General features: G+C 35.6%; 2 protein-coding genes across 5 annotated transcripts; both read left to right on the plus strand.

Moving 5' to 3' along the window:
- The first annotated feature begins 496 nt into the window (after window positions 1–496).
- LOC132177251 (uncharacterized) lies at window positions 497–14019 on the plus strand. Of its 2 annotated transcripts, XM_059589500.1 has the most exons (16): window positions 497–1040; window positions 2026–2127; window positions 2292–2358; window positions 2619–2800; window positions 3056–3307; window positions 4111–4194; window positions 4290–4337; window positions 4435–4499; window positions 5175–5223; window positions 6033–6285; window positions 8168–8289; window positions 8695–8775; window positions 8890–8964; window positions 12539–12744; window positions 12872–13022; window positions 13526–14019. In XM_059589500.1, exons 1-16 carry the CDS (start codon window positions 639–641, stop codon window positions 13718–13720), a joined length of 2334 nt encoding a protein of 777 aa, XP_059445483.1. In that variant the 5' UTR covers window positions 497–638; the 3' UTR covers window positions 13721–14019. The 2 variants fall into 2 exon arrangements, 1 of the variants encoding a protein (XP_059445483.1); XR_009439741.1 differs by lacking the exon at window positions 13526–14019 and having other exon boundaries at window positions 12552–12744; window positions 12872–12962.
- A 3597-nt stretch (window positions 14020–17616) lies between these two features.
- On the plus strand, window positions 17617–23502 carry LOC132179688 (RPM1-interacting protein 4-like). Of its 3 annotated transcripts, XM_059592444.1 has the most exons (5): window positions 17617–17755; window positions 17873–17970; window positions 21605–22141; window positions 22800–22974; window positions 23167–23502. In XM_059592444.1, exons 2-5 carry the CDS (start codon window positions 17965–17967, stop codon window positions 23217–23219), a joined length of 771 nt encoding a protein of 256 aa, XP_059448427.1. In that variant the 5' UTR covers window positions 17617–17755; window positions 17873–17964; the 3' UTR covers window positions 23220–23502. The 3 variants fall into 3 exon arrangements, with proteins under 3 accessions (XP_059448427.1, XP_059448425.1, XP_059448428.1); XM_059592442.1 differs by lacking the exon at window positions 17617–17755 and having other exon boundaries at window positions 17775–17970; XM_059592445.1 differs by lacking the exon at window positions 17617–17755 and having other exon boundaries at window positions 17777–17970; window positions 22800–22991.
- Window positions 23503–24384: the final 882 nt, after the last annotated feature.

Consider the following 24384-nt stretch of genomic DNA (forward strand, 5'->3'; position numbering starts at 1 on the left):
GATCCAAAATCTAACAAAAAATTTCCATTAGTTAACTATAGTTTCTATCTTGAGATTCAAACACTTTTTCAGAAAATTTTTTTTCCCCATTTTTGTTCTCAAAAACAAGTTTTTAAAAATTAAAAAAAAAAAACAGAAATTTTTGAAATGAGGCTCTTAATAGTTTTTCATTTTCAAATTTTAAAAAACGAAAAACAACATAAACTTGTACTTTTATTTTTATTTTTATTTTTTGACATGTCTATACAAGAGGAGAAGGATGATTCGAACTAGAGACCTCCACTTTATAAGGTGTAATCTCTAGCCGATTCGAACTTGTATGTTTATTAATGTATTTGGAATGTCATGTAAAAGTAAAAATTAGTTGTGTTTTTAAAAGTGTTTTATGATTTGAATTATTTATTATTATTATTTTTTGAAAACAGGAAATAAAAAATAAACTCTCAATGTTGCGAAAAAGGAAAATTGAATTTTTATTTATTTATTATTTTTTTTTCAGTCTGAGCTCCTCTTCTCCCCTTCCTCCTTCTTCAATACGACTTGGCTCCAAACGGTTGGAGCACTTTACCGTCACTATCCCCTCCCAAAACCCTAGAAAATCCAAGCAAGAACCAGAGCTGAGAGACTGATAAAGCAAAATGGGGAAGAAAAACCAACCAGAGGACCTCCTGGAAACCCTAGGTGACTTCACCAGCAAGGAGAACTGGGACAAGTTCTTCACCATACGAGGCAGCGACGACTCCTTCGAGTGGTACGCCGAGTGGGCCGAGCTCAGAGCCCCACTCCTGTCCCACCTCTCCAACCTCAACCAACTGCAAGGACCTTCGCCGTCTTCTGCAGCATCGGCGGGTACGGTCTCGCCGCAGATACTCGTGCCGGGATGTGGCAACTCCCGGCTTTCCGAGCACGTCTACGATGCCGGTTTTAAGAGCATCACCAATATCGACTTCTCCAAGGTTGTCATCTCCGACATGCTGCGCCGCAACGTGCGGGAACGGCCCGGCATGCGGTGGCGCGTCATGGACATGACCAGCATGCAGGTGCAGTGTCTGGGGAAATGTTCGATTCGTTGTGTGTGTTTGTGTTCATAATGTCGAAGAATGATCATGGTTATTTCTAATTTTGATAGTTAGTTGATGTATGAGCTGAATGTATACAAATGCGCTTGCCCTTTAGTTCCCGTAGCTTGTTTTCGTGCTTTATTGGTTCGGTATGGATGCATATGTAGATTTTGGCATTCTTTTGGTATATTTGGTCGATAATCGTCTATGCTAATTCACATACTTAGTGATTCCTGAGCTGAGTTATCAAAAAATGTACTTACCCTTTTTGTTCCTGTATCTTATTTTCCAAAATTCCTTCATATCTAACAAATCTTGAAAAAAATTCCCCACCCCCTCCTTATATGTTTCCACACTCCAACTCCAAAGGATCCCACTACCTCCTTAGAACACCAACCTTGAGTCTTACTATCATAAATGAGAAGTCTCATTGACACCAAACTGAAATACTTAGAATAGAACTCATTATTTTCAAGTTTAACAGTGTTAGATGCATTTTCTTTTGTGCTACGTATTTATTTATTTATTTATTTATTTCGGGTTAATTGACATGTATGGTGCCAACATAATTTAATCAGTTTATTTTGTGTATAACTGATGTCGCCATAATATCGTCACTTTCCTTGGTGTGCAACTCTCAAAATGATGGCAATTTTTAGGCTATCCCCCCTGCTGGTATGGCATGAAGCTGTGTTTATTGATCTCATCCTTTCTAACCTGAAAGAGTCCTAAATGCTATTCCATGGCCTAGTTAGCAGCTGTTTGCTGCTGCAAGATAAATGGCTGTTTGCCTCCAAACTGGGCTCTTTGTGGCAATGGTGTATCTTTGTTGGTTTTATTTCACTGTTTATACTGGGTAAATTGTTTTCATTACTATGCATTTTAAATTAACAATTCTTCATATGTATCTTGATTGGTTTTATGACAATATGATTCTTCTTCCCTAATTCTTGCTAATTTGCAGTTCATGGATGAGACTTTTGATGTTGTACTTGATAAAGGTGGATTGGACGCTTTGATGGAGCCAGAGCTTGGGCCTAAGCTGGGGAATCAATATTTGTCAGAGGTCTCCTGGTCTTTCCTTTGAGCATATTTTTACACATATATCTGTCATATGCCATTCATAATTTTTTTTTGATAAGTATCATATGCCATTCATAATTTAGTTTAATTGGTAACAGGATATCCAAATTTTATGTTTAATTGATATAATAGTGACTGTATTTCCAGGTGAAGAGAATTCTGACATCTGGGGGAAAATTTATTTGCCTTACCTTGGGCGAATCTCATGTTCTAGGTACTGTTCTTCCTGCTTTATTTTAGCGTTAAAAGCAAATAAATAATTATTCTTTTGCCAATGTGTGTTTTCGCATTTTAAATCTATTCAAAGGAATAGTAATTTCTAGTTATCTTTCCTTAGGTAAATATGGACTTTGATTGAATTTTGATTCAGGGAATTATCTACAGTACTTACTTTTGATGTTGGTTGCATATTTTGTGAATTTTATGACTTTCTTGTGCCTGTTCTGAAGATGGTGATTGTTCCACCCTTTTCAGGTTTGCTTTTCTCTAAGTTACGATTTGGGTGGAAAATGAGTGTTGAGGCCATACCTCAGAAACCATCCAGTAACCCTAGCCTTCGAACGTTTATGGTGGTTGCTGAGAAAACGATGTCTACTACTTTGCATGAGATAACATCATTGTTCAATGAATCTCCTCTTGCTTGTAAAGGAAATCAGGTAGAATAGCTGGCTTCCATGTCTCTTGTGGTGGATGAAGTCCATTAGCAATAATGTATGAACATATAAAAAAAAGTGCTCTATGGAATGTAACAGTTTTCCTACAATAGATTTAGGTCTGTTAAGCCTGTTAAACCTGAAAGTACTTGAGAGTAGATGTTTTTAATATGGTTACTTTTTTACATAATCTCTATTATGTAAAATATGGGAAAACTAATTTATTGAAAGCTTGAAAAAAAGTGGATCTGTTTTTAGGCTTGTGGACTTCATGAAGCTCTTGAAAATGAGAACCGAATTCGAAGAGGATACTCTGATGGTTCTCATATATTGTACTCACTTGAAGACCTGCAACTTGGAGCTAAAGGGGATCTCACGGAACTTTGTCAAGGTCGTCGGTTTGAGCTTACTTTGGGTGGAAGAGAAGGCAATTACAGAGCAATACTTCTCGATGCTCGGCTGCAGTCTGATCCATTTGTATATTATTGTGGGGTTTTTATTGTGCCTAAGGTTTGTCTTAGCATATCTATATGGTTAAATCACTCGTGGGACAATATCATACATATATATATATATTTTTTCTCTTTTTTGTACATAATCAGACAGAATCCAATTGCCATATGATATGAAGCTGCCATTCTTATTTATTAAAATGCAAAAGGAAGCATTTCTTATAACAAATCAAGTTCAAAGAATCAGTTTATTAACATGATCAAGCTAGTTTTGTATTTTTCTATCAAAAACGAATGAGTTTCTTCAAAAAATACCAAAGAAGGATTCAAAGAAAGTATTAGTCGCGTTTTCACTATTACTCTAAAAGGATTAGTCAAGTTACAATTAGATCCCCTGAAATCATTCATAATGCCCAAGCATATCTAGTAAGGAACCAATGTGAGACTTAGTACTCTATAAGCACCTTTTTAATCCGTTTATTCAATGTGGACAATTCACTCACCCAACGTGGGACCTATTGGGGTATCACATGACAGTCCATTTGGAGTAATAGTGCTTATGTGGTTAACACTTTATCCGAATCGTTACAAATTGGATGTCAAGTAATGATAGGGTTGATGAAACAAGCTTTTGTTTATAGCTTGACAGGGTTCTTTTTATCTTCATTCTTTTCATTACCATGTCATTGCTTTCTGGTTTATTTGTATGTGCACATACACATGGATAGAGCAGAGGATTTAAACCTTTCAATGATTCTCTTCTACTTGCTGCTTTTATGTGTCCTTTCTATCTCTTTAGGTGAGTCCACTTTCAATAGTTGTTCTTCTGTTTGGAGTATGTAACTCAATGTTAGATTTCAGACTCGGGCTCATGAATGGCTATTCTCTTCAGAAGAAGGACAATGGACGGTAGTTGAAAGCTCAAAGGCAGCTCGTCTCATAATGGTAACTTATGAAAAGCAATAATATTGTTATATCCATTTCTGTTGATTATTTTCAGAAGTACAGCGCCTAAATGAAATTTTATGTGCCAAATGAAGGTTCTATTAGACACTAGCCACAGTAATACCAGCATGGATGATATTCAGGTAGCTTTCAATTTGTATACGATGTGGCATATCATTGCAATATGCTAACTATTAGTTGCAGTTATTTACTTAAATCTGTTATTTGTTATCTCCCCAGAAGGATTTGTCTCCACTGGTTAAACAGTTGGCACCTGGAAAAGGCGACAATGGAGCTCAAATTCCGTAGGTTACTTACTTAAATTGCTTTAAAGCTTTGCCATGATGTCATCTTGAGCCATGTTCGATTATATTTAAAGTAATCATTTCCAAAACTTTTAATTTGTTTTCAATGTGTCCATAAATGAAATAGCCTACACAGCAGTTGGCAAATTGCAGTACTTGAATTCTGTCATGGAAGTTCGTGCAAGTCCTTTGTGAAATTTTGTGAGACAAATACTTGATATGACTAGGAAAATTGAGGAAGGGAATGATCTCTTACGTCATTAGGAAATGATCTTTTTGAATATTTCTTTCACGGTGTTTTTGCTCATTATTTAGTAATCGTCAGCTGTTGTTTCTGAAATATAGATTGTTAGTTTAAGGACTAAGGCACAAAGCAAAAAAGAAAAAAAAAAAAAAAAAAAAAAGAGGAAAAAGGAAAAAGAGAAAGGCTATACAAACTCACTTTATCCAAATGATGTTGACGATGTGGCCCCCCAACCCTAGAATTCTCAAAAAAAAAAAAAAATTATAGTTTCAATACACTATTATCCATCATGCTGGAAAAGTTTAAGAAATTATCTGTCGACGCTAAGGGCATTCCCTGTTGCTCCTTTCTGGTTTTGATAAAGTGTTGTGGCTGTTCTGTCATTTACAGCTTGTCTCATATATTCTTCTACTGGGTGGTTATTTCTGCAGGTTCATGATGGCAAGTGATGGGATTAAGCATCGGAATATTATTCACAAGGTGTGAAAAGTCTTCTTATAAAGTTGTTTAATTTACAGTGTGTTCTAAACATCCCAAGGATGAAATTGAAAACCGTTACTTTTAGTTATGTAACTCAAGAAGAGACATACCTCTCTAAAGTTATTTATTGAAGTACTTCTGTTATTCATGCTTATTCACATTTGCAAATTTTGACAAGATTTGATAAATTTTTTATAGCACCTATCATTTAAACCAATGCTTGACCGAGCCTAAGCTGCAGTTAGGTTTAGGTGCTGGTTGTATCCCAGGCCAGATTTCAAGTCTTTCTAGTAGCTTGCAACTTTCTCTTCCCCTTAATTTAATACCCTGAAACTTTGGTGGTGATTCAGCTTTTGGTCAAATGTTTAATGTCCAACATTTCAATATTAGTAATGGTTGTAGATTATATATGCTTGCACATTGTTAAACTTTGTGAGTAGGGTAATGTGATTGCTTGGGATCAATTCAAGAAAATTATCCGAGTGCAAGTGCCTAAAAGGAACAAAAAGGTGTGGTAGGGGTCATAGAATGTCATATAATTCAATTTCAGATGGAATTTTCCTTGGATGCTGGAATGCGTCCCCAGTGTCAGATTTTTGTAAAAAATGCTTCAGTATCTTGATGGTAGCTCTATCATACAAGGTTTGAAATGATACTCGTGAGCTGGCTTCCCATTCTTTCGGTTGTCCCTGTTTGGCATTTTTTCCTTTGACCGTTAAGGGTATCACATTTGAGCTATTTATTTTCTATGAAATTTTGAAGTGTAACTATGTTCAAATCATACCTAATTGTCACTCTTTCTTTTGTAGGTCTCATCTCCATTAAGTGGACCAGTAATTGTTGAAGATGTGGTTTATGAAACTGTCGACATTGAAGTTACTCGTCTTTTTCCATCTAGTGATTTGACATTTCGTCGCCTCATTTTTGAAAGAACTGAAAGTCTGGTGCAGTCAGAAGCTTTGCTAATTAAGGAGGGATCTTCTCATGAAGTTAATCAGATTGAGAGGAAGAAAAGTAGTTCATCTTCCAAAGCCAAGAGAAAAGGAGCTGAGAAGCAAATTGGTAATGATCCATGCTTTAGATGTGATTGTTATTAATCAAGTTAATTTTTTGTTGCATAGTTTCTTTGGTCAAAGTATCATTTTGGTCCTTGAACCATGCATTCCGTCATTGAAATAGGGGTTATTCAATTCAGTCCATGAAATTCTGAAAATGCCTCAATATTCTTCTTAACTTCTTACTGTAGCTATAGCAAAAGGCAATTGTTGATGTTGCAAACGTTTTTTGTGCACACCCTTATGGTTTTGATATGATAAGTTAGGCTATATTTTTTTATAAGTAATCGAGATATCATTAAAAGCGTAAGGCGCACCCAGGTACATAAGAAGTATATAAGAGAAACCACCTAACTAGAAGAGACAAAAAGAATAAGAAAATCATGATAACTAATCACTAAAGGAGACACAAAAGCAACTGTCCAAAGATATAATGTGTTGAAAAATAAAGAATGTCTTATAAAATCAAAATGTATGAAGACACATGAACTAGGGTTGTGCCCCTCTTCTCTTTTGATATGCATTACATTACTTATATATATATTTTAAAAATTGAAATAAATAGAACATGTTTGTGGTCTATAAATCTTGATTTTATGAGATTTGCACGTGGCCTAGCTTTTCACTTCAGCATTATAAGGACATCTATGTAAAAATCATCCACCACATTACCAATGCGGTGTTTGCAACTTTGCATAGTGTGACGGCTAGGCAGAGTAAGAGTAACTTTTCAATTTCAAGGATTACATTGAAACAATAGATGGTTTGGTAACCCCAAGGGGTTGGTTCAAGTGGTAAGGGCCTTGATCTTGGTGACATTTCCATCAAGTCTAAGGTTTGAATTCCCTTGGGTTTAAACAATTTCTTGGGGCCAGCCTGCTAGTAAAGCCGGAGTATTACCCAATTAATGTGGAGGAAACGCTACATGGGTTCCAGGTTTACCCGACATGGTTGGATACACGAAGTGGCTATGCCTTGGAGGGGTTCTTCGTTATTAAAAAAAATAATAAAAAAAAAAAAAGAAAAAAAAAAAAAGAAAGAAAGATGGTTTGGGATCAAATTTGAAATTTGAGCCATAGTTATGGGATCAAATCGTATTTTGACATTAATCATCCTATTTGTATTATTTTTTGGGAAAATATCAAACTGCTAACCTGACTGTTAGGCCGTTTTCAAATAGATCCTCTGGTTCTCAATTTTCCTGATTAGTTGGATTTTTTTGTCCTTATTCCGTCAATTTTTCTATCAAAATCTTTGTGCAATTTTAATCATGTCCTGAAGAAAAAAATTGTCAAAGAAAAAGGAAATAAAAGCAAAATATAAATGGAGCTGATTCCAGCCCAGCCCAGGTCCTAGTTCTTCTATTTTTTGTTTTTGGTTGGGCTGGGCTTGCCTAGTGAGCTGTCTGGCTCATGAGCACCCCTAGTAAGGATCTTAGTGTCCTGTGATAAGACAGTTGGCACTGTCAGAGCCAAAACAATACTAACTGAGGTTGGCTCAGCTTCAATGCCATCAGCAGTGGCTCTGTGTGACTATGCAGTGGTCTGATTAATGATATCTGACTTAAGAAGAAGCTTAAAAACAGAATTTGTATTTCTGAACAGAACCAAATGTATTTTCTTTTCAAACGTGGTTTTCTACACTAGATATTATGTACTTCAGTGTATTATGATGCACAGTTTGTGGCATTTCATTATCCTAATGAAACTGGGTTTTTCCTATTTGCGCAAGGATGAGGCAGCCACTGTTTGCAGATTTTTCCTTGCAAATGCATAGGTGGTTAGGGAGGCTGTATGAGATATGGTTTGACTTGATGTATTCCATGTCATGTTGTGGACGAAACTTGTTTTCCATCTTGTTTATGTAATATATTTTTCTTAATGTGACAGAACCGAGCAACCAGCTGAGGGTCTATCATAGCTATTTGGCTAGTTCTTATCACACAGGGATTATTTCTGGGTTTAGCTTGATTTCTTCTTATATGGAAAATGTGGTGGTGGCAGGAAAAACTGTAAGTACTGCTATTTTTAAATAAACAAAAGAAAAAGAATCATGTTATCATGCTTGTATTGTTGAAATTCGTGAAAGTTTTAATTAATAAGGAAAACTGTTCTTCCTGATAATTGTTTGGCTGAAGTAAAATTTGTTGGTCGTCACTATCTTACAAATATGAAGAAGACAGCCTTGCTTGGTAATGGACATTCTCCAATGTGTAAAATATGAGCCTGTTTAACCCACTTGGGCATGTCACAAGTTTAGAAGTGAAAACCTACATATTTGTCTGCATTTTTCAATATGGTTTAGTTTTTATCTTGACATTGTCCATAACTTTTTCTTGTGTTTTCCTTTTTTCTATTTTCTAAATATTAAGTTGCGTTGTTTGGTACGCTTAGCTTTACAAAGTGATCTTTCTCAGGTTAAAGCAGTTGTTATAGGTCTTGGAGCTGGTTTACTTCCTATGTTCCTTCATGAATGTATGCCCTTTTTACATGTTGAGGTAATTTTACATTTGCATTCCCGTGCCAGTAGGCTTGCCCCCCCTTCCAAAAAGAAAGGATATGATTTAGTTATATCACTTAGTGGACTATTTGATGGATTTTCATATCAACAGGTGGTGGAGTTAGATCCTGTGATCCTCGGTCTTGCAAAAAACTTCTTTGGTTTTACTGAAGATAAGTGTTTGAAGGTAGTTTGCTAGATTCTTGTTGCGTTCTTTTTGTATTTTCATAATTTATAGTTCAAAATATATCCAATTGTTGACCCCTACGTACAAAACTGCTATTACTTAAAAAAAAGAAAGGTTATTTACGATTTTGAGTTTGATAGTGGAGAGACCTGACTTAGATGATGATAATCTGGGAAAGGAGTTCCATATTTCAGTCTTCAATCTTATCTCACAATTCACAAATATATGCAGTTGAAATCCCCTTTCCAAGCTAGCTCTTTTCTTACTGAGCCATATTTGATCCTTTATACTTTTCTGGACTCTGTTTTCTTCATTTTTATTATTATAATAATTCCCTCCTGCAAATGAGGTTCTTACTCAGCTTCAGCCAATAATTATTTTTTCACGTTTTCAGTTATGTACATTATAGGTTTATTACTGGCTAAGATCTATAAGGAAACAGTTGGTGTAATGTCAAATGTATGTTTCTTGAGTGGACCATAGTTGAAACTTTTTACGGAAATGTTCTTCTCTTCTTTTGAAGCATCAGAAGACCATTCTACTTCAGTGGATATACCATGTATAATTCTCTGGCCTTCAGAAATGGTAGTCGCTGAAGACAAACACACACAACCTTTTATCCAACTGCATGACTATGGTAGGGAAGCATTCAATATCATGCAGTGGAGAAGCACTTAACATTGTATTACCCAGTGATATGGATTTATTTTGTGTTCTGATCTATTGATGTGGGTCCAACTGCATTGTTTCTTATGGCTCTTGATTGCTTTAATGTGGTTCAAAGCTTCTTAGTAGGCTTTGAACCACATTAAAGCAATCAGGAGCCATAAGTAACTTACCTGAGTGGGATTTATGTGGTGAGGATAGAGCGAGGATGGCGGAAGTTATAAGTGATGGGTGCTGCTGATTCCATTCTAGGGTCTGTTGGTGCTGCTAATTAATCAGGACCAGTTGGGTTTGAAGCAGACCCAACTTTTTAAAGACACCACCAAATGCCACTTCGGCCAAGGCAAAAGTTATAAGTGATGGGTGATGCATTTTCCATCCATATTTTTTTTTTGATAAGTAATAAAATGTTTTATTAAAAGCGTGAAGGGGCCTCAAAGTACACTGGGAGTATACAACGGAATCTCCTAACGCGAAGAGGAAAAGCGAAAAAGAAAATCATCATAAGTAATCGACACCGGAAAGACATGCGCCATAGTCTAGAGATACAAAGTATGAAAACAAGAGGCTAAGATGTCTTCCAAGGTCCCCTCTAAATCCTCAAAACACCTACTATTCTTTTCTCTCCATAAACACCAAAAAAAGCAAGTGGGCACCACTTTCCAAACCGCGGCACTCCCCCCCCTCCCTGAGGACCACCAACAGGCGAGTAAATCTGAAACCCGTCTCGGCATCACCCAAGACAACCCAAACCAACCAAAAAAGGTACACCAAAGGGCATAGGCAATCTCACAATGAAGGAGAAGATGATCCACCGTCTCCTCACTCCTTTTGCACATATAACACCTGTTCGTTACAATCACCTGATGCTTCCTGAGGTTATCTAGGGTCAAAATTTTGCCCAAAGCCGCCGACCATACAAAGAAACTCACCCTCGGCAGCGCTTGTGTTCGCCACACACTCTTCCAAGGAAAACCCCTCCCTTCGGTGCAAGCCAATGAGGTGTAAAGGAGCTTGACCTTAAACAACCTCTTTTGGAAGAGTTCCACCACAACCTATCTTCACACTCTCGACTCACTCTAGCAGAATGTAACACCTGAAAAAAAAGGCAAAAACATCCACCTCCCAATCGTGAGCCTCTCTAGCAAAACTAACATTCCATTGATTAGAGCCACCCAGCTCCTCCAAGTGATCCGCAACTGAGGCGTCCTTGGCACAGGCAATGCTGAATAGGCCTGGGAAAGCTATTTTGAGAGCCGTATTACTACACCACAAATCATGCTAGAATCGAACCCTAGTCCCAACCCCCACCTCAAACCGAGTAAACCCTTTGAATGTGTCCCATCCTTTCCAAATGTTCTTCCATAACCCCACCCCAAAAGAACCACCCGGCTCCAATGAGCACCACCCTCCCCAAACACTTCCAAACTTCGCATCCACCACAGTCCTCCACCAAGACTCTCTCTCAACTCCATAGCATTTTCCATCAATATTTAACGTGTATATCTGACTTAGGGACCTACTTGTAACAAAGTTGTGGTTTGGGAGAGCGAGTTATAGTGAAGTTGTAGTTTAGGGGTGTAAGTGCAAATAGGGTGGTAATTTAGGGGGGCAAAATGTAATTAACCCAAAATATTAGTCAGAAATTGGCTAAAATGTGTAAAATGTTATTTTTTTTTACTTTTAATGTGCATTGATTACTGACTTTATGTTTACTAGCCATTGTACTAACTTCTTTGGGATTTAAATTATATGAAGAAGCTTGCTCCCATCTAGTTGGACTACTTCTGCATATTTTTGCACAAACCCATTGGTCCTTCTTCAATTTTGAAGTGTGTGTGTGTGTGTTTTTTTTTTTTCCATTTATTAAAATTGAACTCAATTTTTTTTGCAGCATTTTGTTTTGTTGTGAAGGAGATCATAATTTTCGAAATTATGATAGAGAAGTTGAAAAACTTGAAACCTCAAGTGTTTTTTTGATGAATAATAATAATTATTAAACCTCAAGTGTTTAATAATAGTTTTTTAGGATATAAGTATTTTTCTTTGATTTTTGTGTGTAAGTTAGTAAAATAATTTGAAAAACTTTATTTTTAGTGCCTTGAGGGTGATTGATATATAATGTTTTCCAATTTAAGACAGGTTAGTATCTAATTTAAGACAGCGAGGGAATATAATGTAATGTAATTTCACGAAACCTCAAGGGAGGTCAATGTAAGTTTCCCCAATTATATTGAATGACAAGCTCTAAGAACTTAATTTCCTCTGGCTCCTTGGTCATGGATAAATAATAGATGGCACAGTTTTTGTTGAATTGTCTTAGCAACAAGAATCAGGATATTCTGATTAATAATAGACGGAGTTTGTTTCCGTTCAAAGTACCTTGATAGATGCTCTGTTTTCAATCAATCTCCAAATTGAGACTCAGTCTTCTCTCTAATGCCTAGATTAAGAGGAAACCAGACCTGTTTACTAGATTGTAACACTTTTTTCAGGGTAATTTAATTAGGCATAGCGTGTACTTCAACAAATTTCTTGGCTAAACTAACTTGATGCTCTAGTCACCCTATGTGCCAATGGTTCCTGGACTGCTTAAAAACATGGTGGAATATCTCGGAGTACATGGCTTCCAACTCTTTGAGTAATTGTCTTTACAATATACTACAATGAATGAAAATAGTTTGAGGGAAAAAACATATCTTAAAATTATGGACAAAAATCTTACTTGTACCTTGTAAATGCATTGGAGAAGAACGACATTCTTGGACACTATGTATGTAGGGCTTTTATAAATATGTAGTAAAAAGTGGTGGTGTGCCTACTTTTGGCATCCTTTCCCCTTCCATCTTGTATTCTTTTTTGTGTTTACCATATTCATCACTGTTTAGATTCTTGTTTGACATTTCAGGTGCATGTTGCAGATGGTATCCAGTATGTTGGAAAGCTTGCTAATTCTGCAGAAGCTGATGAAGTGTCCGTCTTCCATGGAAATGGGGATACTTCCTGTGGTTCAAAGTCTTATCCCAAGGAAAATTGCATTCCGTATCACATAGAAGGCAGCGGGACTACCAAGGTTGACATAGTTATTATTGATGTGGACTCTTCAGACTCGAGGTGAATCTAGATACTGCATGCTCTAACTGGTTTTATCATTGTTGGCCAATTATAGCTTCTTAATATGGGGATTTTGTTCTTGTTCTTCAGTTAATTAATTGTCTAATTAGCATGTTTTGTGTTGCAGCTCTGGGCTTACCTGTCCTGCCACAGATTTTGTGGAAGTCTCTTTTCTTCAGAATGTAAAAGATATCCTTTCTGAGCAAGGTCTCTTTGTCATTAATTTGGTCTCGAGGTCCTCAGCCATGAAGGACATGGTTGTTTCAAGGATGAAAGCGGTGAGGATAGATAATTATTATGTCTTATTACTCGTTTAAGAAAGACTTTCATTAGGGGCAGAACCAGGATTCCAGGGGCTTTTTGCCACAGTGGGATCTTTGCTTACATAGTAATCAGTTTAGAAGGTCTTTGGAATTGGGATTTCCGGCAATTTGCTGTCGAAATTGCTAATAAAATTAGGAAGCAATTGTGAGAGACCCATATCGGATCGACCTGTTCAAATAAGTTTTGGACTACCCAATCACCTATCTAGGTAAGTGGAGATCCCATATGCTCCTCTCACAATTGCTGGAGATCCCAATCTCTATCTTTATTGCACAATGCTGTAACAGAATTTTTCTCTAGTTATTTTTGCGTAAAGGGCTAATATGGGGCAACATAATGACTATGTTTTCATGTGAATATATATGGTATATGTGTTAGAATATTAATGAAATGATTTTAAGTACCATTTCTTGTCCTCAAAAATGATTTGCATTAATTGTAATTTGTATATCTGTAGGTCTTTAGCCACCTCCTTTGCCTTCAACTTGAGGAAGATGTTAATGAAGTTCTTTTTGCTCTTCGTTCGGAGTCTTGTATGAAGGAGGATTGCTTCCCCGTAGCTGCTCACAAGCTTGAGAAACTGTTGAAGCTCAAACACCCAGAGATGAGCCAAAGCATTGTAGATGCTACAAAGAAGGTCAGATGTCTCTAGTGAAATTCAGCTAGTTGCTTTCCTAGTTGAAATTTATAGGAAAGGCCACTACTTCGGAACTTGAAATTAGGGATTCAGTTTTGATTCAGCAAGTCTTTATTGTTGAAGTGGACCTTTTGAAGGAAAAAAAGGTTCTTTTTTTTGTTGTTGTGGGGTGGGGGGGAAGGAATTGGCTGTTTTCTAATATGTCTGGGACTCCATTATCTAAAGATCAAAAAAAGAATGTGTTGAGGTGATCAAACTGATAATCCTGAAGAAAATTTCGATTTGGAAGGTAGAGGTTTTATTTCAGGCTACAATTACATCTTGTTGCATTCTACTTTTCTCATTCCACACGTATTTTATACACAATGTCCATAGCAGTAACAGCCCCTTTTCATCTCAATTATGGAGGCTTCTTCCTCCTCTCTTCCTCACTTGGGCATTCTAATATGCACCTATTATGCCCTAATGCAAAAGGGAATTTAGATATAAATTCATTAGGTCAACGCGCTTTTATTAAAAACTCCATAAATGTTTTTTTCCTGAAAATTGACTCCCTGGGTCAATCGAAACTATAATAAACTCCTTACCGTCAAAAATTTTTAACAGTAGTTAGTCCACTCAAAACTCTTCGTTTTATCTGATTAAAATATTAATTTTTTATTAATTTAATTTAAAAAATTAAATCTAAAAAAAAATATAAAAAATAAAAAATAAAAATTGAAGGATGGCCAAGGGTGGCGGTGCCATCCCCCCAACCCCCTATGGGGTGGTCGTAAGCCACCCCAGCAGCCACCCCTTTCCACCCATGGGGTGGCTCGCGGTCACCCCAAACCACCTAGGGGTGGCCGCAAGCCACCCCAGGGGTGGGCAAACCACCCTTGGGGCCGTAAGCCACCCCATAGGGGTTGGGGGGGTGGCCAGGGGTGGCATCTCCACCCTTCAATTTTTTATTTTTTAAGACTTAATTTTTTAAAATTAAATTAATAAAAAATTAATATTTTAATCAAATAGAACGGGGAGTTTTGAGTGGATTAACGGCTGTTAAAATTTTTTTACGGTTGGGAGTTTATTATAGTTTCAATTGACCCAGGGAGTTAATTTCCGAAAAAAAACATCTAGGGAGTTTTTAATAAAAGCGTGTTGACCTAAAGAATTTATATATAAATTCCCTATGCAAAACCAACCGGAGTTGCAGATTGTCTAGCAAAGCCAACAAAAGGCAACAACTTAGACATTAAGATGAGGGAGAGGGTGGATTCTTACTCTTAAGTGGAAGAGCCTAGATTTTCAGTAAACGAGTTTTGGATAGTTTGCCGCTAAAGACGGGTTAACGGAGATGATGAATGACGTGGCAAATTTTGGTCTTTAGATTTTTTTTTTTTTGACACATTCGAATTCTAATTAAAATTTGGAGGAACCCCATGGGAAGTTGCATAACAAATTTGTTTTTGCAAAAGGCCTCACAACCCCTATTGAATTATGAAATCTAAAGTTACTTGCTTTAGGGTTAAAGTTTAATCATCCAAATTCATTGATAAATTCAGACAATGCAAATTCATTGAATTAAAATATAAAGTCCAAATCTACTTCTGGAACTCAACCTTTATTTCTTGTCCTTCATATAACCTAGTCAAAAACACGTGCCCACATGCAAATAACTTAGTCGCTGGATTCACGTTACATTGACCAAGTCAATAAAGAAAATCGTCTAAGAAGGGTGCCTTAAATAAGGATTTGGGAGACTCGTTCTTGAAGGTCTGCAAATTATATATGGTCAAGAAAACATAGGAATTCTTTTATATTTTCTAGTAATATAAGAAAGAAAGTTTTGAAAAGAAGAAGATTTTTCTAGTCATCGTAGTAAATTAGTCTTTGGGGGGTTTTAAATGCGTAAGGAGAAATGTTTGGTTTGAATTGAAGGCTCGTTTAAATTGTGAGATTGGTATAAACACCCAACACCCAGGACCTATGGTTAAGGTATACTAGCTAGGGCCTTGGACACGCATTGTGATTTTATAGTATAGACAAAAAAAATGCAATTTTAAATTAAATTGTAAAAAATGAATTGTTTGGAATTGCGTTTTTAAAAATTTGTAATTTAAAAATGCAAAAAATATGCGTTTTCAAATAGCAAATAAGGAGATGTTTTTTTTTTTAAAGAGAAATGTTATAGTGCAATAAAAAGATTATTTTTTACCCATAAAAGTCCTAAGTGGTAAGAGGCCATGGGTCCATCAGTGGGTAAGGCCACAACAATTACGGATGGGGCCTGTGGCCTCTTGCCACCTAGGACTTTTATGTGTCAAAAATGATATTTTTATTGCACTATAACATTTCTCTTTTTTGAAAATTCACAATTTCAAAGATTAAACTTATATTTTAAATGTCAAACTGCGATTTTGTTTAACGCTTTTAAAAATCACGTTTTCAAATCAGACACTTTAAAATTGTTATTTTTAAATCTCATTTTTTGAAATTGCAAACCAAACGGACCTAACAAGAATATAATCCTATAAAAATTTATTTATTTTCATGTTTTGTTTTTTTTGTTTTTTGTTTTTGTTCTCTGACCATTCTTTTTGGACGACCTATACAAATATATAAGAAATGTGGTCTTTCCTTCTAAAAATAAAACACATATGGTTCTATTGGCAACGCCAAAGGCATGCGAGTGCTCTAGCATCCAAATGGAAGTTTTTTAAGGGGGTGACGACTAATTCCTTATGGTTGAAGGTAATTCGGCCACCACTTCAGTTTAATTATTTTCTCAAGTTTTGTTTATTTTTTAATATTTTTATACATTATGAAAAGTAAAAAGTAAAAAGTAAAAAAAAAAAAAACCACCACTTCAGTTTAATTATTTTCTCAAGTTTTGTTTATTTTTTTAATATTTTTATACATTATGAAAAAAAGTAAAAAAAAAAAAAAAAAGGTGCAGTACATATGGAAGGTTTTTTATTTTTTTCGCTTTCCTTTCATTAATTTTCTTCTTTTTTTCACTGACTTAAACATCGAAGGTGGCCTCTGTCGACACACCCAACAAGCCTCACTTCTTTCCTTCATCTTTCTTACAAACGTCATTTATTTGAATTTTGATGTGTATAGTCAACTGTATTAACAAATATTACTCTTGAACTCAACTTAGTAAGTGAGAGTCAATTAGAGGTTTTATTCTTGTAACATGAAAAAAAAAATTAAAAAAATGATTATAAAACAATCTCATATCAATCAAGTGATTTGTCAATCACTTTTTCTTTTCTTAATTTTAAACATTCTCTCATATAAATAGATATATAAACACACTCAGAAATATTACTTGTTTACGGATATTATAGCTAATATTGAACTAATCTTGCAATGAGATACTTGGATATATTAAATCACCTATCTCATCAATCACCTAATTTCATTACATCATCAAATTCTTTCCCTCTCCTCCCCTCACTTTTTTTTGTTTTTTCTAAATAAAAAAAACTTAAGTCTATTAAATTGACGCTTCCTCCAGCATGTAATTCTCACATATATTTTACATAGTATTAAAATTCTCAAATATATTTTTAAAAATACATCTGAGAATTTGAGAATAAATGTCAATTTAATAAAAGAAATTAGTAAAAAGGAAGTCTTCCAATCAACTTGAACAAAAAAAAAAAAAAAAATGTAAATATATTATTGAATCGACGTCAGCAGTACATTTTTTTATTTTTTTCTTTTCTATTGGAGCCTACGACACTGGCCCAGTACTATAAACACGTACACACGGTACACTAGTAAATCTACGGATTTGGATAATATAATAACTACTTTTACTCGTTGTAGAAATTGTTAACAAACGTAACTGAAATCTTCGAACATGTTTTTTAGTGGCGGCTGCCCACTCACCCACTTCCTGTCTCAGACATGTTCAACCCATGTTGAAACCATGGACTTGTTCTCTCCCAATTAAAAAATAAAATAAAATAAAGATATAAAAACAGAGTGAAAATTACACCGTAGAAAGAGAACTCGGAGGTCAACCATTGTTTGTGACGCTAGTCAACGGTTACTGGGGTTGTTATTTTATTTTTCTTTTCGGATTTTATTTTTCCTTTCTTATTTTTATTTGGCTGTACATTTTTGGCTTTTATGCAATAACTTTTCTGGTTACGTTTTGCTGGATTTGGGAAGTTGGCCAGAGAAGGAAGTTCCGATTTGATTGAGCCCGTTGGGAAGTTCTATTCTTCTTTGAAATTTTCTAGAAAGAGCTTGCTTCAAGTCGAATGGCAGTGAGTTTGTTTGATCTTCTTTCTGTTTCTTGTAAATTCACTTTTACTTTTCTTGATGGGTTTTGAGTTTTATGCATTTGTACCTTTCTTTTTATGGCAATCATTTTGACTCTATCCTTTGATGTGTTTTTCTATTAGAGAAAAATGGCATCGTATAATTTTTGGGAGATGGGGTTTTGGGTTTTGTGGATATCATTCTGTTGCTGTGTTGGAAGGTTTGGTCTAGGATTTCAGATGGGTCTTTTGTCTCTTTTTTGTGAGTCTTTTATGGGATTAGAATAATATAGAAAAAAGGAAGATGATTGGGTCATGGGTGTCGTTTGGATTGGTTTGCTTATCGAGCGAGGGGTTAGAGTATTTTGGGGAAGTTCAGTTTAGGATTTAAGTTTTTAGATTGATCACATGAGTTCTGTTCATCATTCTGGGTTATAGTTCTTTAGGATCTCTGAAATTGATATTTGGTTTAAATAGTCTTAGAATCCAAGCTGGGTAAAGTTTCTATTGGCCATGATTGTAGATTTCTGGTTTGCATTTGATTTGTGTCTGAGGTCGAAATTAGGCTGATTGGTATTTGGGTAATTGTCTAATGTAATGATGTTTGAGTTTAATTTGTGTGAGAAGTTTACAACAGACATGATGCATTACTAAATGGATGGACATCTGTACGTGAATCACAATTCACTCATATATAAGGGTCTTCAGCATACTGATGTATTTGACATTAGAAGTTTGATAACTAGATTATAAATTCTTTGAATTATTTGGCCTTCTGGATTAGTTGATGATCCTTCATTGAGTTCTAAGAAAAATATTATACTGCAATATTTATGATTTTTTCCTCACTCTCTATTCAATTGTTCTGTATGATTATCTCTCTCATTCTATGAAATCTTTTGTAATTATTATTGGTAGTACCTGTAGCCTTCCTACTAACTGAGGTGTTGAATGGAGTGGTAGGGTGCTAAATTGAATATGACAGAAAAGCCCACAAACTCGGGCAGACACATGTGATACTGGGATCGTGACAAATATTGTATAATAACTAGCACACCTGAAAGTGTATAGGTTAGTGCAACAAAGTTCTTTGATGTCCAGATATCAAAGCATAACGTTGTGATACATTTTAGAAGGTTCTCAAGAGAGAAGGTAGGCCTACTTGTCTTGCATACTCAGTAAAGTGACTATGCACTTACTATTTTGATCTGCATATACTTGAGCCTTTGATGCCTTAAGCGAAATTTGGGTGTTTTGAATCATTCTTTGGATTGTGCATTAATATTAGGTTAATAAAATATGCAAGTTGTAGTAGGGTAAATGGTAAGTATTGATTTTATTTCAAGGTTTGGGTTATTATGAAGTAGGTGGAACAAATTTTACATTGGTTTTCTGCCTTTAGCCAGTTTTGCTGTAGTTATCGAAAAAAGAAGCCACTTTTATAGCTCCATGCAGAATGCAACTTTTGTAACAATTGGGTGAAAGTTGTTAAGGTTGGAGAACTATTAAAACATCACTTATACCAAAAGCTTAAACTAATAAGAAATTGTGAATTTAATTGTTTAATTAATATGCTAACATTCCATCTCATGTATGGGCCCAAACTCCTTAATAAGTGAGGTCCAACACGTATAATATTTAATTGAAATTGGTGATGAATGACAGAGACAAGGTTCAAACTAATGACCTTTGCTCTGATATTTTGTTAAATCACCAATTAACAAAAGCCTAAGCTGATAGGAAAATGATGAATTTAATTATTTAATTAATAGTCAAACAGGGTTGACAATTAAATTTTCAAAAGATATTTGTTCCTAATATCAATTTATGTGTCCATCTAGGATTTTTTCTAAACCATCTCAAATTTGTTGTCGATGGTGTGAAGGTTTGTATTGGAAGATGGAAGATGGAGAATCGTAATCAAATATTGAAGTGCTTTTGGTGTGAGTTTTGACAATTTTAGAAGTTTTATCATTTTGATCGTCCTTGCCTATGATATTAGTTAGCTTCTGTATTTCATTTTGTGGGTATTGACGGATGCCGGTTTCTGTTTTGGAAAGAATCCTGATGTACAAGAGTTGGCAACCTTGGTTGAACTCTTAATAGACCCCTAGTTGGTAAAAATGATTGAAAGATGGGTCATACTTGTCAGATAGCAAAGGAAATCTTCCACTTTTTAATGTGATTCTTCATGTATTTGGAGAATAGTGTTTTAACCCTATGAGAAGGCATGGTGCTCAGCTAGGCCCAGTAAGGTGATGTTTATTGCATGGATGGCAGTGTTTAGTTAGTTTGTCACATTGGAGAACATGCATGATTTGTGAAATGGTTCATGGGAATTGGTAGATTATTTATCAATTTATTGCACCTTTGTAGTTATTATATGCTCCATGGTTCCACTTGTGATGGATGATTTATGATTAGTCTCCCCTGGTATTATAAGATCCTTAGCCTAGTCATGATGATGCAAGGGAAAGAATTGTTGGGTGTATCTGACATACACTTATTTTGCATTTTAGGCTACTTATATTGAAAATGTATGACCATATTCTATTGATGCGATAGGATATGATGAATTCATTAACATGCAGAAAGAAGAGGATTTCATATACTTTGGCTCTTCACTAACTCAATGATGCCATAGCATATCACCACACTTTGAAATATTCTTTATGGACCATAACATGTGAGCATGCACACACACTGGAAACGACAAGTATCTGGATGGTTGTAAAAATTTAAAGCATATCAGACATTCACAAACAGTGTCAGAGAAATATGAAAACGTTCCACTCTAGAAGTGTTTGTGTCACTTAGATGGTGTAAAGGTATGTTCTCTGAATGCACTTTTATTGGTTTTTGATTTACTTGATTTACTTTGATTAAACTACCTCTGGGCATTCAATATAATAACTTCATGCAGGTTGAAAATTTAACTTTTTAGTAAACTTATCATTGTGTCATTAGATATTTGGTTATAATAACAAATATCACGAAGTGACATTTCTACGGCTGAGTTAAAGGTTTGCTAATATTTGAAACTGGTTAGATTTAGTCTGTTAGATGGCATAATTGTAAAAGTTTACCCCCTGAGAATATATCAATCTATTATGTTACCTATATATCTTGCACTAGTAAGAGGGTAGAACAGAGATTCTACCCACCCATTTTCTTCTCCAATTCTCCTCTCTAAAACCCTAAAATCTAGGTAGTCTATTGCTATTCTTTGCATAGATTGGCTCTTTATCTCAAAGGATCATATATTCAAGAAAACAAATCTAGCATTGCTGTTGAATGAGAATGGATCAATATTATTACAGTATTTTATTTAAGAGATGTGTGTATATCTAGCCCAATGTGTGAAAGGTAACTTCAATAAGGAATGTTTTCCTTCATGTCAAAGAAGCAGATCATGTCTTCACTAAATATTTTTTTATGTATTCATCTCTTTATTTATTTATCTTTAATCTCTAAACACAAGAGTAAGGGTTTTGGAATATTGTCCACATTTACTTTCTGTGGCTCAAGACAAAGCATGGGCCTGGTAGAAATCACCAAACTCTTGTTTGTTCGTATATCTGTTGTGTGTAGATTATCTGGGTGTGTTTAAAATATTTGTTTTTTCTCCTTATCTTTGCAGCAAAACTCGCATGTGCCAGAGTTTGGTAAGTGGCAGGATGAAGTCCAATACACAGCCCATTTTGATAATGTGAGGAAGGGTAAAAGTAGTGGAACAGCAAATCCAAAGGACCCTCAAGACAAGCCCGGTAGCAATAAGGCTGAAGCGGAGGCACCTAAAGGTTCAGAAGCATTAAGGTCAAAGCATGAGCAGCATTTGAGCCGGGAAGTTGGTCACCCAAGGAGATCTTCTGAGTCACCTTTGCACCATGATACTGTTGGTCAGAGAGTCTCATCTGATTCACCTCTTCACCATCATGGTGGCTCGAGCAGTGGCGATATCCATAGAAGGGCTATGAGGCAGAGTGTAGGGTCTGATCGCAGCATTGAACACTCACCTCTGCACCCACATAACCAGGCAAGGGTTGGAGGGAAAAGCAGTGACGTCTCTTCTCCCTCGTGGGAAAGGAAGGGTTCGTCTCAAGGTAGTAGCCATAGCTTAGCTCCCTTGACTCCTGGAAGATCTCGACTAAGATCAGTTACTCGAGGCGATGATACTGTAATTTCTTCTCTTGATTCGTCCTTTTCTACATTCCCAAAATTGCATGAGCACTGGCTACAACGATCTATATTTTCTTAGTAAATAGTTATTTATATCTCCTACGGATTGCTTTCGGTGAAGTAATATCGTATAGATCTTCTATTTCTCTTTTTTGTTGCTGGAGTCATTGGAAAAGGAAAGGCGAAACTCGGAATCTCAAATTGGCCACTCCAACGCAGACAAGTGTTAAGATTTTAAGTTCCAAATATTCTTGCTTGCATTTTGTTAGAATCAAATGATAGCTTGAGAAAGAATTAAACGTAGGAGGCTGGATTGAAGTCACTGGCTATTTTTAAAGAAGCTTATCAAATTCTATCAAAAGGGTTCATATTAACAAATTCCTAGACCCAGTGGCATCCTGTCTCTTCATGGAATCTCCAATTATTCTTTATTGTAGCAATTTTGACTCTTGATTTTCCCTACTTTTTCCTCTTTGCACATTCTACATATTTTTAAGTTTTTTTATTTTATTATTATTATTTTTTTAAGGATGTTGGGACAAGAACATATACATGTTTGTCTTTATCTTTATTTTTGCTTTAATTGTTAGCAGAGACCAATATAGTTCTTATACAGCTTCATTTGAAGGAGTATAATTATGGTTCTGATGTGGCAGCCTGATCACAGCGCTGCTGTTCCAAAGTTCGGTGATTGGGATGAGAGCAACCCTGCATCATCTGAAGGTTACACGGCCATTTTTAACAGAGTGCGAGAGGAGAAGCAAGTTGAGGCAGGAAAGGTACCAGCTACGGCGGGTGACACACCTTATTCAAATGGTCACAAGCAATCTGGTAATGAAAATTCCAAGGTATGCGCTTCTTTTCTGTTAATATATATAGCCTGCAGCCTGTTACTGAGTGAGGCATGCTTGATTTATTTGTCAGCTGCAACAATTACGGGGAATTGAATTCTGTATTTGTAGCTCATCAAGTTTGTTAGGTGGCAAAAGTTTCTTAACCTTCTCTCCCTCTCCTTTTTTACAGGGCTGTTTCTGCTTTCCATGGAGCAGAAAATGATATTTGTTGTCAGTGGATGAATAGAAAGTGTCTGTGGTGTATATTTTATATGGTTCGGATGACTTTTTACGTATAGAGAAGCATCTTTAGTAAGTGCATTCTTTCACTTGTAACTGTATTTGACCTGAAGAAAAATGAGGTTTTGAGGGGAAAACATCTCATAACCCCAAAAAAGGTGTTGGCTGGGGGACACCACTCATCATGTCTTTGCCCTTCATCCTGTGTGACTGCATGTTCTCTTTGCCTTGTATGTTTAGTCATACTTGGTTTTTAAACTGCCTATCATGCTGATGTCTACTTCAATAGTTTCTTATCTTCCTCTTACCTTTTTATTTCCATATCTGAAGGGGAAAAAAAGCTGGAAGGATGTAATCATGATTGTGAAGCACTCTGGAGCGGATTTGGCTTTGGTGCTGTAAAAAAAAAAACTAATTCTTTTATAGCACCTAAGCTAAATCCGGAGTGGAATAACATAAATTAAAATTTACAAGAAATTTACCTCTTGAGTTTGATTTTTCTGGGAAACCCTGACAGGCCTTATAAGCGCATGCAGATGTGATAAATCAATTAATTTAATTGCATAATTTGACATCATTTTAACTGTGTGCAGATGTCCTTGAAGCCTTAAGGCTATTGATCACAAGTTGGTTAATATTCTCATGCCTAATAATAGCTTTCAACTGGGACAAAAATATGTCAACATTTCTTAAACAGCCTTTTTGTAATTTAATATATTGGTTTTTATTTTATGTGCAGCCAAAAATAGATTTGGATTTATGTTATAGCCTCATCATCTACATTGTTTCTCTAAGGTTATTTATAGTTAAAGTATTAATTAAATGATTAAATTCATTATTTCCTATTACTTTAAGTTTTTAAGATAAGTAGTGATTTAACTCTCACCAATTCAATGCTTGCACGGTATTCACAGAATTGCTAGCTCTTGACATGATATATGACTAGCAGATTCTGGTTAACATGAAACCTTTATAATTGGGAATCATATTAGGAAACTTGTGAGCATGCGGCTAGAACATCTTCTAGCAGGGCAAAACTATTACTATAAACTTTTGATCAAAAGTTTAAGTTGATAGAAAAAGATGTATTTAATAATTTAATTAGTATTTTGATACTCCTTACTTATGGGTTCAAACTCTTTTTTAACTAGGGAGAGGCAAATTGTTG

The sequence above is a fragment of the Corylus avellana genome, chromosome ca4 (genome assembly GCF_901000735.1).
Source record: "Corylus avellana chromosome ca4, CavTom2PMs-1.0".
Lineage (NCBI taxonomy): Eukaryota > Viridiplantae > Streptophyta > Magnoliopsida > Fagales > Betulaceae > Corylus > Corylus avellana.